The sequence below is a fragment of the Trichosurus vulpecula genome, chromosome 3 (genome assembly GCF_011100635.1).
Source record: "Trichosurus vulpecula isolate mTriVul1 chromosome 3, mTriVul1.pri, whole genome shotgun sequence".
NCBI lineage: Eukaryota > Metazoa > Chordata > Mammalia > Diprotodontia > Phalangeridae > Trichosurus > Trichosurus vulpecula.
In genome coordinates this window covers 144,446,203-144,463,248 of record NC_050575.1, presented here as the reverse complement: position 1 = coordinate 144,463,248, position 17,046 = coordinate 144,446,203, and the positions used below count along the sequence as shown (strand labels likewise).

The following is a 17,046-nucleotide window of genomic DNA, read 5'->3' as shown; positions in this document are numbered from 1 at the left end:
TTTTTTCCTAAAGAAACAAATAAAAAAAGAATCTACTTCATCATCTAACAAACAATGACATGGGATTATATATCCAAAGATAGAAAAGGCCTCAAAGATCATCTAGTCCAGTTTCCTCATTTTACAAATAAAAAAAGTGAGGTCCAAAAAGACTAGGTGCTTTTCCAGAGTAACACAGGAACTAAATAGAAGAACCAGGATTCTAAACCAGTCCTTTAACTCCAAATTCAATTCTGTAATGCACCATGTACATATCTCTCTTTTCCCATTACACTAAAACTTTTGATACTTCATTTGGTAAACCAATTCCTCAGTCCCATTATCAAGCCATTTGGTTTGGATCAAAACTCCATGTCCATCTATCCTTTTCCAGTTCTTCAACCCTGAAGTCTGATTAATTCCACTTCTCAAAGACTGAAATTCAGAACCATGGAGAACTGACAAAAATTTTCAAGAATAAGAGTCGTTCTCTAACAGCTAACTGGACAAGGAATAGGATCAATTTCATTTTGTAAAAAGAAATACAATGAATAACTGAAATAAAAAAATGTTCAAAATCCAAAATAAAACAATATTGAAATATTTCTTACCTCACACTCATAAAGTTGGTAAAGATTGCAATAAAAAAGAGCTAGTCAATTCTGATAGAGCTAAGAAAATATAGGCACATTAACATATAGTTGTCCAATAAATCTGAAAAGTAAATGAAAGAACTGTTCTCTAAGAACTGAAACAAAACATTCACAGCAGCAATATTTTTTGTAGCAAATGAGAGCTAAGCATCTTTTTTCTCCTGTTCTCAATTGTCATCCTATTCATACAAGCAGTGGTCCTACTACTCTTTTAATCCTTCTCATTGCCTCAAAATAACTTCAAATTTTGTTGTCCTTAATTCTCATTAACCTAAGCTCATTCTGACCTTTAGGAATTCTGACATTCTTACAGAATTTTGCATTCATTACCTGTTACCTGAAATCCTGCTCCCATGTTCTATGTTTCTTCTTTTAATAAAAGCAATTAATTTTATTAATATTATTAACATTAATTTTATTATCCTTGATTTACGAACACTGGCTTCTCTGCCTAATCCAAATATCTACCTCTTGTAACAAAATAAAAAAGCAAAATTACACACATCAACTAAATCTAACAGTATGTTCACAGTTCCACCATCACATTTCCCCCCACTTTCCCTTTTCTAAATAGAGGAAGACACATTTTCTTATCTCTTTCTGCAGAAAAATGCTACATTATTATAAGTGCAAGGTTCAGTTTTCTTATTGCTATTATGCTCACACTGTAGCATTGTGTATATTGGTTTAACTCTGCTTCCTTTTCTCTGTATTTGTATAAGTTTTCCCATCATTCTATGAAATTCACATTTATCATTTCTTATGGCACAACACATTCAGGGACCACAATTTGTTTAACAACTTCCCAATCAATGTTGAACCACTTCTCAATCAATGAATACCTACTCTGTTTCTAGTTCTTTGTTATCACAAAGTGTTGCCATAAATATTGTGGTAAAGATGGAATTTTTCTTTTGGTCTTTGACCTCCAAGGGCTATATACCTGGAAAGGGGATTTCTACGTCAAAGGGTAAAGGCATTTTAATCAATTTCATTGCATAATTCTCAAATGCTTACCAGAAAGGGTAGACCAATTCACAGCGTTATCAGAAGTGTCTTAGTGTACATTTATCCATATTGGTTTTTTTAGGTTTTTATTACATGTTTCTCACTCTACCTGTGCTGACTTACACTGAAGAATTTTATTCCAATGGGATTCTATCTAATCTTTCTCTGAACCTCTTGAAATTTGTTTTGCCAAAACCTAGGGTACAGGTCAGATTATGTGAGTAATTTTGCTACTCTTTATCACAAATTCCAGGACAGAACCGCTACTATCCCAGAAAGATCCCATTTTTTCCATTTCAGTAAAGAGTACTACTGTAACTTCCTCACCCTTGCTAATGAGATTGAGATATGAAATGGAAATTTCCATTTGGTTCTTTCATCTTTAGAAGAATAAAAATATCGTTCAAAAAGTGGAAAGAATTTATGAGTAAAGCAATACATAACTATTGAGAAAATAGATTAATCTTTTTATAACAATTAAGCTCGGTAGTTTGGAGGGGGGTAATCATTATGTAGAAACAATACTGTTGGGCAGGATTTACTTATTAAGTCAGAACGAGAACAAATAGCAACTAGAGGAAACCATCTTGACTGTCATGCCTCTGGAAGCCATTCTCACATGTAGCTACCTCTCCTGCACCAAACAAAGAGATGCAAAAACAAAGACAAATTCATGTCACAGAATGTATATGCTGCTGAGAAATTTCAGAAGTTATCAAATCCTTGCCTGGACTATTTTTATGGCTAGGTAAAAGTCAAGGAGTGATCATAGTGGACTAGTTGTTAAATAAGCTGTCTGTCAACAGAAGCATATAGCACTAACTTGCTCTAGGGTGTAAGCTATGATCAAAACCCTCACTTGTTCACATGATTTGGCATGGTGCAAATGGCTCCATGGACCCACCTTTCCCCTAACTCCTGAGTGATCCAGACTAACTTCTGAGGTATCCAATAAAAACTAAACAAGTGAATTTATTAAATCAGTCTCAAATACTTATAGCAGTTCTTTTTGAGCTGACAAAAACTAGAAAGTGAGGTAGTGCCCATCAGTTGGGGAACAATTGAACAAGGTAAAGTACATGAATGTGATAGAATACTATTGTGCTATAAGAAAGTATAAATGGGATGATTTCTGAAAAACCTGGGAAAACAGATATGAAATGATGGAGAGCAGAGTGAGCAAAACCAGAAGAACAATGCAACAACAATGCTGTAAAGCTTGAAAGATTTAGAAACTCTGATCAATGCAATAACCAATCAAAGTTCCAGAGGACTAATGATAAAACATGCTACCTACCTCCTCACAAAAAGGATATGGACTCAAAGTGCAGAATGAGATATATTTATTTTATCTGGACATGGCCAATGTGAGAATCTGTTTCATGTGACAATACATATTTGTAACAAGGGTATTTTTCTTTTTCAGTGAAAGGGACAGCAGGTAGATTTTCATTGAGTACAAAAAATAAAATGTAATTAAAAAATAATTATGTTGCGTCATTAACAACTATACACTACAAAAACTTAATTCTCTGGTTAATATCTTATCTATGCAGTTGTCACAATTAATATATTTAACATTATCTATGTAATGAATCATAAACCAGTGATATAGAGACTTGGGTTCTAGACCAATGCTGACTTGGCTAATTGTATGTCCTTGAAAATAGTTCTCTAAATCAGTTTTCTCATCCTTAAAATGAGGAATTTTCAAACTAGATGACCTCTAAGTTCTGTCATTCTAAAATTATTTACGGCATTTTCCAAGAAAGTTTCTTAATTATTTTACAAAGAAACAAATGTAGGTTCTTCATGGAGGGCAAAGAATGGAATTCTTGCCCTTCCTGAAACAGTGAAGTTAGTCCACTGACAAGTGAAATGATGTTTCTGAAACTGTGTAAGTCATTAAAATATAAACTGGTCACTGACTTGGGTTGGCTTTCCCTTCCAATGTTTAATAGTCCTTCATTTAACTCCTCTGAGCCTTAGTTCTCCTATCTATAAAATGGTGATGAAATACTTGTATGACCTACTTCACTGGGTTTGTAAACCTTAGAATTCTAGAGAAAGAAGTCTTTATCGTCAATAATAATTTATTATGATTCCCCTGTATTTTCTACCTTGACATGGCTTTATGATAAGGGTACTGTGTTTCAAAACCTAACAAACACACATAAATGCATGTATATATGCTATACGTACCCTTCTCATTCCCCAAGGGAGTAGCCTCAGAGGTATCGGTTAGGCCAAAAGCACTGAGGCTACTGTACTTTCCCCCAAAATGTCACCTCTAAAAGGTTCAGATACCCAAAGCTGGGCAACTCTGGATTAGATGGGAGGAGGGTTTCTGCCCAGAAATCTGGTACTTTTCTTGACATTAGTTTTTAAAAAAAAACAAAAAACAAACAAAAACTTTCTCCTTTAGAAATCCAGTTATATGGCTAGAAGATATAATTGCCCTCAATATCAAACCTGTCATGTTCTTGCATGAAAAGATGGAATTTAAAGCTGTATGCATTAAGAAGAGCCAGTATACCGTAACAGCAATATTGTTTCTTAAGAATGACTTTCAGCAAATAAGTCATTTTGACTATTACAAATATCCGAATTAACCATAAAAGACATGAAAAAAGATGCCATCTGCATTCAGAGAAAGAAATGATAAATGGGTGGGGGGGGTGGGAGGGAGTAATTTTTTTTTAATTTCAAAAAACTTTATTATATGTTTAAGAAGAATAGCAAGTTATATATAACAGATTTGCAGTTTCATGTGCAATCATCTTTTTTATTAGAGTATGTTATGGAAATACTTGTCTTATTTCATAAACTAAAAACTCAGAAAAAGAAGAATATCCAGAAGAGAACAAGGCAGCTAGATTTGTACTCAGAGTACATCAATAAGGATCAGGTTCAAGTCTGGTGTCTGTGTGGCTTTTGTCAGTTAGTATAAAAAGCCAAGAGTTTAAAACTAGTAATGGGTTACAGAAATCAATATTAGTCAAATGAATGGTAGGGAGGAACCTCTACTAATATTCTACTCTAACACATCAATATGACATTCAGTTTTCTACTCCAATACCTCAACATATTATAGAAGGGATCTTCAGTTCCTGGAGATCATACCAGAACAGAAACTTGGACAAGACAGAAAACTGGAGTACGCATCCAGTTAGGCAATGTAAATCTAGCACTCAATACAGCCCAGCAGAGAAGAATTATGGATATTTTATTTATACCATATTAATTTGGACAAGGCATAAAGGTTATTTCTAAATAAATTTCAATTACAAAGCCTTTTTACCAGACAAAAATTCAGTTTACATAAAAATTCTGACATTAAATGTGGCTCCTGCAAATGAATAATAACTGCTACCCTCTAACTAAATCTTTCACATATATATTTAATTGTGTACATGTCATTTCCTCAGATGGAAGTAAGCTCTTTGAGGGCAGAGAACCTTTCATTTTTGTCTTTGAATCCACAGCACCTGAAGTAGGCAATTAATGCTTGTTGATTAACTGAGTCACAACTTTGGTTAGAGTGAGAAATTTTTTATTGATATCTCATTTTTATATCACTTTCATTTCCCAACGTATCAATTTCCCACACACTCTCAGAAAGCAGTCCTTTCAAAGAATTTTTTTTTAAAAAACAGTTCAGCAAAACTAATACATTAAATAAGTTTAATATTATTATATACAGTCTATCTTAACTATTTGAAGAAAAGAAGGACATATATTCTCATACTGCTTCTCTATGGCAATGGTTATTATAATCACATAGCATTCAGTTTCTGTTTTGTTGGTACTGTTTTTACTTACATTGTGGAGTTACTGTGTATACTGCTTTTATTATGCTTATATCTCTTTAAATAAGTTCATATGTCTTCTTCAGAATTCTTCATATCCATCATTTCTTACATACCACAAATAATGTAATTTGCTTAGTTATTACCCAATCAATGATCAACTAAGTTCTTTTAAGTATTTTGCTGCCAGAAAAAGTATTGCTATAAACATATTGAACTATCTGACGCCTTTCTTTTTGTGACTGACCTAATTGGGGCTTATGTTTTACAGTATAGGAGAGAATTTTTAACTAAAAAAGAAATAGAAGAGATCATAAAAGATAGCTGATGCTGTTGACATGAAATTAAAAGTTTCTGCATGAAGGACATTAACTAAGGGAGAATTAGACCACTGAAGAGCAGGAAAATATTTGCTTTAAAAAGCAGGAGCATATTTGCTTTTAAATATGATTTATAAAAGACCTTTTTTGTTAGACGGAATCAATAACTCATTAGGTGAAGGAATGGGAAAGGATTTAATCGGAAATGAAGGCAATGTAAAAAGAAAAAAAATCTTAATAAAAATGTTTTTTGAAGTCTGATATCTAAATTCGCTCAGGTACATATAATAACTATTCCCCAACAGCTAAGTGATCAAAAGATAAGCATTGTTTTCAAAAGAAGAACTGCAAACCTATCAATAACTACACAGAAAATGTGGTCCCAATAACTAATAATAGAAGATATTCCAATTAAAATAGCTACAAAATTTTACTTTATATTTTTCAAATTTGCAAGAACTCAAAGGTAAGAACAGTCAAATGTAGGCTGTGAAAGACAGGCACTTTGCTATATTGCTTATGGCATGGTGAAGTGATCCAACTATTAATTCTATCAGTTTGGAATTATGTAAGAAAAACAACTAAACTTTCTGTACCCCTTTGACCCAGAGAGGATACCATGAGCATATCCCTTCCTCCAAAAATGTCAATTACAGAAACAAAGGTATGATTGATACCAAAATATTAAAAGCAGCCCTCACTGTGGATGCAAAGAGAACACACTTGAATGCCTTGGGAGAGAAGGCATAATGTAGCATAAAGAGCACAGGATCTGGAGTACTACTTTTCAGTAGCTAAGTGACTTTGGGGTATGTCTCTTCTCTTCTCTTAAGCTAAATTTCCTCATATATAAAAGAAGAGGGCTTGACATGACCAAGATGAAAGATTAGACACTTTCTGTGCTCTTCATGACCTCTCAAACCTCTCCCAAATAGAAATTACATAACAGAGATAAGTAATTTCAGCTCTCTCATTAGTCTAGGACACTAAGAATCCAAACAAGATAAATACTAATGCCTAACACACACTCTGTCACCACTCCTTCTCCAACTGCTCACCACACTTGCTCCTGGTAGAAGAGTTACATAAAATGACCCATGAGCTTGCAACGTAATTCGGCTCCACATCCCAAGCCTTTCTTCCTCCCAGTGCCTCCAAGATCCAAAATCCAAGTGATAGAAATTTTCCCAGGCCTTGACAACCCTGTGACAGCATTCGGTGCTTCAGCTCAAGCAGAGGGAGCTCAACTCTATACCCTGACCTCTACTCCTTCTTGCAGTGCCAAGGATCCAAAAGGTAGAAATTTGTTGAAACTGCAACAGCAATATGGCAAAACTCTGTGCCACTGGGTCAGAGAAGTAAGGAGGAGAAAGAACAGGGCAGGGAATATGTGTGTGTTAGAGTTGGGGAGTTCTGTGTGGCACTCCACTAAGCCGGAGGGAAAGAGCCCAGCATCAAGGTGTGGCCAGTTCTGTCCCCAAAAATGTCATGTAAGGCAGAGATCTATGCTGGTGAATTGTGAATTACCAAGAGTGGAAGGAAAATTAAGATGATTTGACATCCAGTTCCCAGGAAAACTACCATCAGAAGGGAGAGAGTCAGAAAGTTAATAAATAATGCAAAGAGCTTCCTAACAGGTCTGATTAGTGGGTAACATTTAGCTTGACTAAGAGTTACAAGTCAAAGACACTCACTTACCTATATGCAAGTGCTAATGCCCAGGCACTAGCAGCACAGTAAAGGCTGTCTTGAACCTTGGCCTTCTGGTCATCAGCACAAGTTTTTGTGGGGAAGAGACCAGTAGTTGGACTTTGATACAACAGCACCGTTGATTTGACTGAAATTAGAAACATGACCCATAATGAATAAATAATCTATCCATATTCTTTGGACAAAATGCTGATGCCCTATTTTTAGAATCATATCCTGTTCTACTAAGTCTTTTTTAATTTAAATTTTTAATTACATAGAAAGTAAAATTGAAATGAGCTTTTTCCCTATCATGAAATTTGTGTTGATGAAAGGGCAGATGAAAAAAATCATCTTAGTGAAATTTACTTCAATTTAAATGGGATTTCTTTATCTTCCCTTTGAAACCCTATTCTTTGGCAAGGTAGGAAGAAATGAGTTAAATGTATTTTAGCAGTATCAAAAACTAGATAGATGAATTTAGAAGTTAACATGACTTCATGGTCTCCTTCACTGATGTTCCTTTGTCAATAAACTTGTTGACAATTCCAAAAGAGTCAAAGTAGTTGAAAATGACCCATTAGAAGTCAATTCAACAGACCTCTCCAACTAAGGAAACAAATCAGTTTCAGTGAGTAAAGCCTGAACTAGATGAATGGCAAAGAGCAGCCTAAGTTGGCTACTGCTACTATGAATGGCGATAAGTTAATTGGACTGTCACTTTCTCTACAGGGATGGCAAAAGCAATGAACCTACAAAACGATAAAATGTCAATAGATCAAACAAGAACACAGAACTCCAGGTGCTTTGTCAAATGAAGAAGTGTTTTGTCCCTGTCCTTCACACTAGGAGATCAATTTTGTATAATACATCATACAAGTTCTGTTTCAGCACTTTAGAACCACTCTCACATGAGCTAACAGCAGCATATAAACAAGCCATTTCTCTAAGGTTTCATTTAAATAAATAGCAGGCTGAAGTTAATTTGTGATTCTGTTTTGGTTTAGAAGTCCTAAAAATTGGAATGCAAACATACATAATGGCATTTCATAAAAGTTATTTCATTCCTATTTTTCAGTCTCTTAAATGGATGAATGCTATATTCCTCCAAAATACATTAAATAAAACTAACCTAGCTTTTGTTATCAAAACTGACGCAAATTATTCTCTTCTTCCACAGAATTTAAGCCACGAAAAAGTGCGCTCCTTTTTCTGCAAATGAGTATTTCAGTGCTGAGAGGTAAATACTGTAACTTGCTAATTTGCGGCAATTTTATTAATTTTTCAAAAGAGCAGAACTTTGTCCCAAAAGATCTTTATAATTTTGCACAGGCACACACTTGAATTCAATACAACTGAAATATATCTATTAAATGTCTTGTATGTTCAAAACATCGTGATAGATGCTCAGAACAAAAGACAAAAATCAAACAGTTCATGTAAATAAATTGACAATCTATTATGAGAAAAACATGTACACAAATGATTAAAAAGAAGGCAATTTGAAGAGGAAGAGGACACAAAAAACTGAGGGATCAAGGAAAGATTTATCGGAAAAGTGGCACTCACTAGTGCTAATGTACATATACACAAATGTGCATATACACACATATGCATAACTGAGGTCAGAATCAACCCAGTTACTGTTCCCACAAGGACCCCCTATTTATAGCAACAGTCACTCTTCAAGTCTATCTATAAAGTGGTATAAGGGCTATAAACTACGTTGGTAGAAGTGGTTCCCATCCTGATAAAACCACAGAACCTTGAATTATCAGAATATTAAATCAAATACCTTCAAATAGGTTGTCATATTTGCTTTCTCAGAAGAACAAAAGGAAATAGTTATGGAAAGATATTAACAATTTTCCAATCATTAAAGTAACTGATGGGACAGAGATGGGTTTTTTCATCCACTTATGAATGGATGTGCACTTTCTTAGTGCATAGAAGACCCAACAAATCAGATGCTAGAAACAATACTTTCATAGAAAAAGATAGAATAGGTATGTAAAAGAGTAACTACAAAAATAAAGATATTCAAAATACTTATTCCTCATTCTTTGCTTACCAATTCTGTAATAATGATCCAATTTATCCCACAGACTTTCATTGTCAGGTCTTGGAAGGTTAATGCTTTTAAGAGGTTCATAAACTGAGCCTAAAAAAAAAAATTCCATCAAATTCCATATTTTTACTCAAAAAATATACAAAAAGAAACATCTGTACATAACTTAGCACTTTCTAGCTATTTCATTGTCATGCAAATCATTTCATTATAGTACAGCTTGCCCTTCAGAAAAGAGGGGACACCAGTAAGATTATGCTTAAACCATAATATTTAACTGCTTGCTCATTTATGTCAAGTTGTAAAAAACCCCAAATCCATAATACTCATGTGCTAGTCATAAAGGTATCAGTTAAATACTTTCCAAAGTTTCTTTGAGAAAAGCATGTGTAGATGTTAGAAAAAACAATTTAAATAATATTTATCTAATACTATTAATTATAAGAAATAAAAGCCTCCCAGTCCTCAAAAGAAATGTAAGCTATGTAGGGAAAAAATGCACCAAATTACCAATAATAAAAGAATTGAAAATTAAATTAATTCTAAAATCCCACCTCATACCTATCAGACTGTCAAAAATGACAAAAAAGGAAAAATGAAAAGTGGTGGCAGGGCTACAGGAAGTCAGGAAATCTAATGAAATGTTGGTGGACGTATCAATTTGTTGAGCCATTCTGTAAAACGATTTGGAATGATAGCCATTTAGTCACTAAACTGTACATACCCTTAGACCTAGAAATACCACTACTAGACTAATATCTCTGAAAAATCAAAGATAAAGGGAAAGGATGCATATGTGCAAAGCTATTTATAAAATAAATGTTTGTTACAGCCCAGCAGCTGAATGATGGATAAACTAATTATAATATATAATTAAAATGAAATATAGAGTTATATGAAATTTTAAAAGGGACAGATTCAGAGAAACCTGGAAGACATACAACTGAGGCAAAATGAAGTAGGTAGAACCAGGAAAATAAATCATGCTACAACATTGCAAAGGAAAATAAATTTGAAAGACTTAAGAATTTGGAACAATACAATGACCACTCATGACTCAAGGAGTTTGATTATGAGCAGAGAGTTGAAGTACAGAATAAAACACCTTTTTCAGATACAGCCAATGTATGGATTTATTTTACTTGACTATACTTGATATGAGGCAGGGACTTAAGGGAGGGGTGGGGGTAGAAAAAGGAGACATGCAGGGGGAAAAGGAGGTAGTGATACTCATGACAAAACAGAGAATAAAAACGTAAGTGAAACATTAATTTAAAAAAATTAAGTGAGCAGAAGGAAATTCAGAAATGGACACAGACAAGCAGGCCAATGCCAACACTATTCTGTTAAATTTATTATGTAGTTTAAATGAAAAGCTATATACAACAGTTATTGTTTCATATACAATCCTCTTATTCTGTTCTAGATATATAGAAATATTTGCAATTGTTGCTATTTGCCAAGTTCATAAGAATATTTTTAAAAATATAGCTTATGAGAATAATAAAAATGTGGCAAACACTATAAGAGGAAAGAAAATTAATGTCTCTCTCCACTAACCCCTCCAAAAAACTAGAAAGGAAAAAAATGATGATCAGCTGTTCCAAGTCTATATACTTCAATGACAGTCAGCCAGTTATTTCATCTTTTCCTATCTAAACCCTCCTTACTTTTGCTAGGTATTAAGAGGTCATCAGATCCTGTTATTTGGGATATAATATGGACCATTTGTATTTCTCTGCCTTGAAAACTACCAAAAGGTGCACTCAACATTAAGGTATAGAGGCTAAATATTATGTCTCTTCTTGCTAAAAGCACTTAAACTTCACAAAGATCATAGGATCAAAATTAACACACTTTATATTCAAGTAACGAATGTTGCACAGTCAAAAATAGAGTATAAATAAAAGTTGACAGAGGATGGGTGGCATGGATATTTTTAGATTCACTAGGGCTCTGCTTTAAAAGAAAATCAAAGCATTTTACTCCTAAAATTACTATGACAGGTATGATACTTTAAAGCCAAGATTTTAGAAGTGTCACAGAAAGACTCACACATTCAAAGAAGCAATCTCTTTACCTTCTATTGTGTGAACAACCTTTGGAAAAGAATAATGCCCTGCTCTGGGGTAATGGAATATCTGTATATAGCCAGGATTTACAATGGAGGAAAGCTGGAATGACATCCTGATGAAGAATGGTCAGTCTATCTTCATAACTAGGAAATGTATGGCCTAGCCTGTCATTTCAGTACAACATGACACCTAGGAGCTAATAGTAACAGAAGAAAAAAGATCCCAATACTAGTCTCACTATGTCAAATGATCCCTTAGTAGACAAACATAAATGAAATAGCCAGGTAAAGCTGAGGCATAAAAGTACTGGTAGGAGCTAATATTTGGGGTCAGCATTCCCCTTTTGGGTTACCCTTAAGGAACCAAAAAGAGAGATTTTCAGTTAAACTGGCAAGGTAAAATGCAGAAATGCTCACTTCTCCCATATAAACCTCTGTAAATAGCTGAAAAGTATCCCCAAAAGATGAATGATAAATTGAAAAGACATGGAAATAAATTACTCCACCTGGTACAAAACTGTATATAAAGACAGCCAAAAGCCAGGAGAGGTAGATGAGAGGGAACAACAGGGAAGCCAGCACAAGATGTCATGAATAAACTCAAAGCCAGACAGGCTATGAAGATAAGGTATGTAATAAGCCAATGCAGGATTGGGAACCTAAAGCCAGATCTGCAAACCATCTTGTCAGAATAGAAGAAGTCACAAAGACAGCTCCCACACATCACTCCTCAGGGAGACAAAACCTGGCTATGCACTCTTCATACCATTAGGAGCCCCAGCAGGGCCAACAGGGCCAACTCAACACCTAGATAGTGGTACCTGAGCTCTGAAGGCCAGCCCAAGGCCAACATAATCTTGAGTACCCCACTGAGTCCTACTGAGGCTACAGAAGGGGAATAAGCCAACTTGCAGTACAAGAAGAAGATGGTCTAGCTGAGGCCAGGAACCTCAGTGGACCACAAAGACACCAGAAGCCAAGGATTAAGGCAGAGGCTGGGGACTAATGGTAGCCACTCTATTTGTAGCAGCAGAGACATAAGCATGTAGACTACAGAGGAGACTGGACCAAACAAGGTCCTTCCAACCCATCCAAGGAGACTGGACTGAGCACAAAATCACAAATCAAGATCTGAGATGAAAATATGAGATAAAGAGGAAAATAAGGGACTTTCTTACTGTTTTAGAATTATAAATTAATCAATCTCTTTGACTGAGTCTTACTAGGTGCTAAACCCCAGGCCCAAACCCCTAATTACTAGGTGCTAAGCCTATGTGAGCGTGAAGCCCTCAGGGTCCTAAGGGGAGTTGCTAAGCCAATAGTAGGCACCTAAGATCTGGTTGCTCAGATGAAGTTTGATGATGTCCAAAGACTGTATAAAAAGAGAGAACAGAGCTATTTGTTTGAGACTTTCACTCCTGGAGGAATGGGACCCTGGGCAGCCACTCTAAGAGCCTCCTGGCTCACCCAGATGTTGATGGTTTCTTGGTAACTATGAATTGTATTTGGTCTGTTTACAATGTATGTTTGTAATTTGTTTGTATTTGCTCAGAAGTTCAGGGTGCTGGGTTTTTTTTTTTCCTGAACTAAGGGAATGATATTTGTATGTTAGATTTAAGTAAGATTGTAACCCCTTAATGCTACTTTCCTTAGTAAAGCAGATCAAAGAACCTGTGTTGGCAACTTTCTGTGTGCTGGCTGTTGGTGGGTGCAGCAACTACAGCAGCTGCTAGCAGATCGCTGCCACAATCACACACCATTAGGAAGTACTTTCTCACTAAAAGAAGCCTGGGGGGTAATCCCAGAAGCAAGTACCCATAACAACTACATTTAGAGCCTTAGTGGAGAAAATGGCTTGAACAAAAAGGAATACATGAGTGGACAGGAAAAATAGAGGAAGAAGTTTTTTAAAAAATAAGAAATGAAATGAGAGCTCAGGAAGAAAAAAGGAAAATAGTGTAAAGCAAAGGGAAGAAAATGTTACCAAAGTAATGAACTCTTTGAAAAATGGGACGGAGAAAATGGAATTTTAATTCCATTAGAAAAGAAATATTTGACACAACTCAAAAAATGAAAAAACAAATTTTAAACTGAATAGTTACTATAAAAAAACTGACCTGGAGAAAAATTCAAGTGAAATAATTTAAGAATCATCAGAATCCCTGAAAATCATGATCCAACAAAAAGTCTAGATATTATGTTTCAAGAAATCATTAAAAAAAACCAAGCCTACCCAGATCTATTAGAACCAGAGAGCAAAGTAAAAATGGAATATGTATGTAGACAGAGAGATAGATATAAAGTTAGAGACAGATATAAACACAGATATAGATAATATTATTTCTTTATGGAAACACAATATGGAAAATACCCAGGAATATCAGCCAAAATCTAGAGCTTCTAAGTTAAAAAAAAAATTTACTACAACTAGCCAAAAAAAGATTAAGTATCAATGAAGTACAGTAAAGAACAAATACGACTTGGCAGAAATTACTATAAAGGAGAGAAAATCTTGTAATATGATATTCCAAAATGCAAAAATCAAAAGCATATAAATAAGATTTAAAAACTCTGTGAAAAAAAAGAATATAATTGTATAGAGGAAAAAATGAATTTTTAACAGAATAGAGGACTCTGAAGTACTGGAGAAAAAGAGACTTAGAACTAAGTAGAAATCATGAAATTAAATCCTTGCCTCATATTTTACAGAAAAAAATTTAGGCCATTCTTTGTGAACTCTCTTTTCTCCCCTCTTCCTTATCTCATCTCACTCAGATGCCATCTGTCACTATCTCTTTCTTCACCAATGTCTCACATGATGAAGTGGTCTTAAGCCTCACTAAGGCTAATCTCCTCTACCTGTTTAAATGATCTCTTTCCATCCCATCTCCTCCAACAGAATGTCTTCTATGTCATACCCACTCTTTCACTTATTTTCAACCTCTCCCTCTTTACCGACTCATTCCCTACTCCCTACAAACATGTTCATGTCTCTCTCATCTGAAAAAAAAAAACCCTCACTTGGAACAGAACCAGGAGAACATTGTCCAAAGTAACAGCAAAACTGCATGAAGATCAACTATGATAGACTTAGCTCTTCTCAGCAATACAAACCCTGAAAATCAAAGGAAAGATCAATAAAATTGAAAGTAAAAAAAAAATTAACTAATAAAGCTAGAAATTAGTTTTATGAAAAAAAATTCAAATAGAAACCATTGGTTAATTTCATTTAAAAAAAAAAAAGAAAACCACATTACCAGAACCAAAAATGAAAAGGATAAAGGCACAACCAACGAAGATGAAATTAGGGGTAAAGGATACAAAGAAGAAAGGCTAGCAATTATCAACCATGTGAAAAAAAACGAATTACTAATAATAAGAGAAATGCAAAATGAAAACAACTCATTGCCCTCACCTTAGCTTCTTATAATCCCTAGTCGCCCTCAAGATTCAGCTAAAGTACTATCTCCATGAGATTTTTCCTGAATGTACCAACCACTTCCCCTCCACCCCCAATTTGCTAGTGCCTCACCTTCAAGGTTATATAACTCTTTTGAATTTGTTCCGTGTGTGTGTGTGTGTGTGTGTGTGCGTGTGTGTGTGCGTGTGTGTGTAAAGTGTTGTCTCCCCATTTAGAACTTAAGCTCCTTGAGAGAAGGAACTATTTTGTTTTGGTCTTTGTATCCCCAGCATCTGGATGAGTGTTTGGCACATGGCTGATGCTTAATAAATGCTTGATCCCTTATCCATATCTTTAAAAAAAATCCCTTATTATAAGCCAAATGTTTTTCTTTTTAAGGTGTCCTAAATAGAAACTGAAGTACAAATAGCACCTCAAACAGAAAGAAGCCCATATTGTTTTTATAATGAAACATGTTTTCCAAAAGATCAGAAATTTTGTTTTTGTTTTATTCAGTATTTTATTTGATAGTTTATGAAGTTGCTCTGATTTCCTATAATTAACAATAATTCACTACTGTTTTTCGATAATTCATTACTATAAAATATGTAACATATTACTAGGAATTTGACATCTGAAAAGAAATAATAATAATGCCCAAGAAAACTAGAGGTAGTAGAATTCAGGTTATATAACATGCATGTACAATTCAAAATGAAAAGGGAAAACAATCTAAAAAAGGTTGAGACTACGGGTCCATGGATATGAAAGAAGTAGAAAATTCTTCCCTGTTACTATTTTCCAACTATTCCTTAAAATTTTAATCTTGGGATACTTCAAATAATCACAAAATAAAATAGAAATTCCAAATATCCAAGGTAAAGGATTAATTTTTATCCCATATGCACAAACAGCTAATCATTTCTTTTTGCTTCAGAGTTCATTTCATCTTCATTGTCTATTCATTTCAAAAACAAAATAATGTCAGCAAGATAGACTGACATGGAGGAATTCAGTAGAATTAGGGCTAGAGGGTGTTATATATACCTAGGAAAAGTTGCAACTGGAAATTTACATCTTTATAATAGGATGATAAAGGATGAGTTGGAAGACAAAACAACTGAAGGCAAGGAATAATTTAGGAAATAAGAGACTTAATATTAAGCTTAAGATATCAGGAATAAATTTCCTCAGAGGCAATATAGGAAGCTGGTCAGGGAGTCAAGAGACTTGGTTCTAGTCTACATTCTATCTTGCACAAGCCATATAACCTTGGGATAAATCTCTCCTTTATCTGAAATAAGAGATGTTGGGAACTAGATAATTCTGGCATCCTTTCTGTTTTTGATGTTTAATGAATCTGAATCTCTTAAGTGATCAAAGAGGTTCTTCAGGTAGAGAAATTTTTTTTAATTAAAATATTAGAAATAAGATGGCTATACTAAATATCTGAAAGATTCTCAAAGAATTCAATGTGATGTCACAGACTAAATCAGAGACAGAAAAGTCTAATTAGCAAACCAATAACTGAACAATTTAGATTACAAATAAATTTTGCCTAATTTCACTAATTGGTTCTGTAGAAACAGAATATTTGATTAAACAATATCACAGAAGGCAATTATTTCAATAGAAACAATGTTAAAATAGGTGCTTGCTTAAATGACATAGCATGGTTTCATGACATTATGAGGATTGATGGAAAATACATTTCCATAAAATTACCATCTACTATTTTCTTCATTAGAGTGGATAGGTGGTGCAGTGGATAGACTGCTGGGCCTGAAGCCAGGAAGATTCACGTTCCTGAGTTCAAATCCAGCCTAAGACACCTATTAACTGTGAAACCCTAGACAAGTCATTTAATCCTGTTTGCCTCAGTTCCTAATCTATAAAATGATCTGGAGAAAGAAATGGCAAACCACTTCAGTATCTTTGCCAAGAAAATCCCATATGGAGTCATAAAAAGTTGGACACAACTGAAAAATGAATGAACAACAGTTGAATGGCAGCCTGTTAAGCTCATCTATCAGTGCATCTATCCTG

General features: G+C 34.5%; 1 protein-coding gene across 3 annotated transcripts in view; it reads right to left on the bottom strand.

Annotated features, from left to right (window-relative positions):
* Positions 1-17,046, bottom strand: part of PHKB (phosphorylase kinase regulatory subunit beta) — a 246,947-nt gene that overhangs the window by 197,554 nt on the left and 32,347 nt on the right. For all 3 annotated transcript variants that reach the window (XM_036751888.1, XM_036751890.1, XM_036751889.1), the window contains exons 2-3: positions 9,530-9,619; positions 7,468-7,606 (exon numbers count right to left, since the gene is read on the bottom strand). In XM_036751888.1, coding sequence (XP_036607783.1) covers positions 7,468-7,606; positions 9,530-9,619 — 229 coding nt within the window. The remainder of the gene's footprint in view (positions 1-7,467; positions 7,607-9,529; positions 9,620-17,046) is intronic.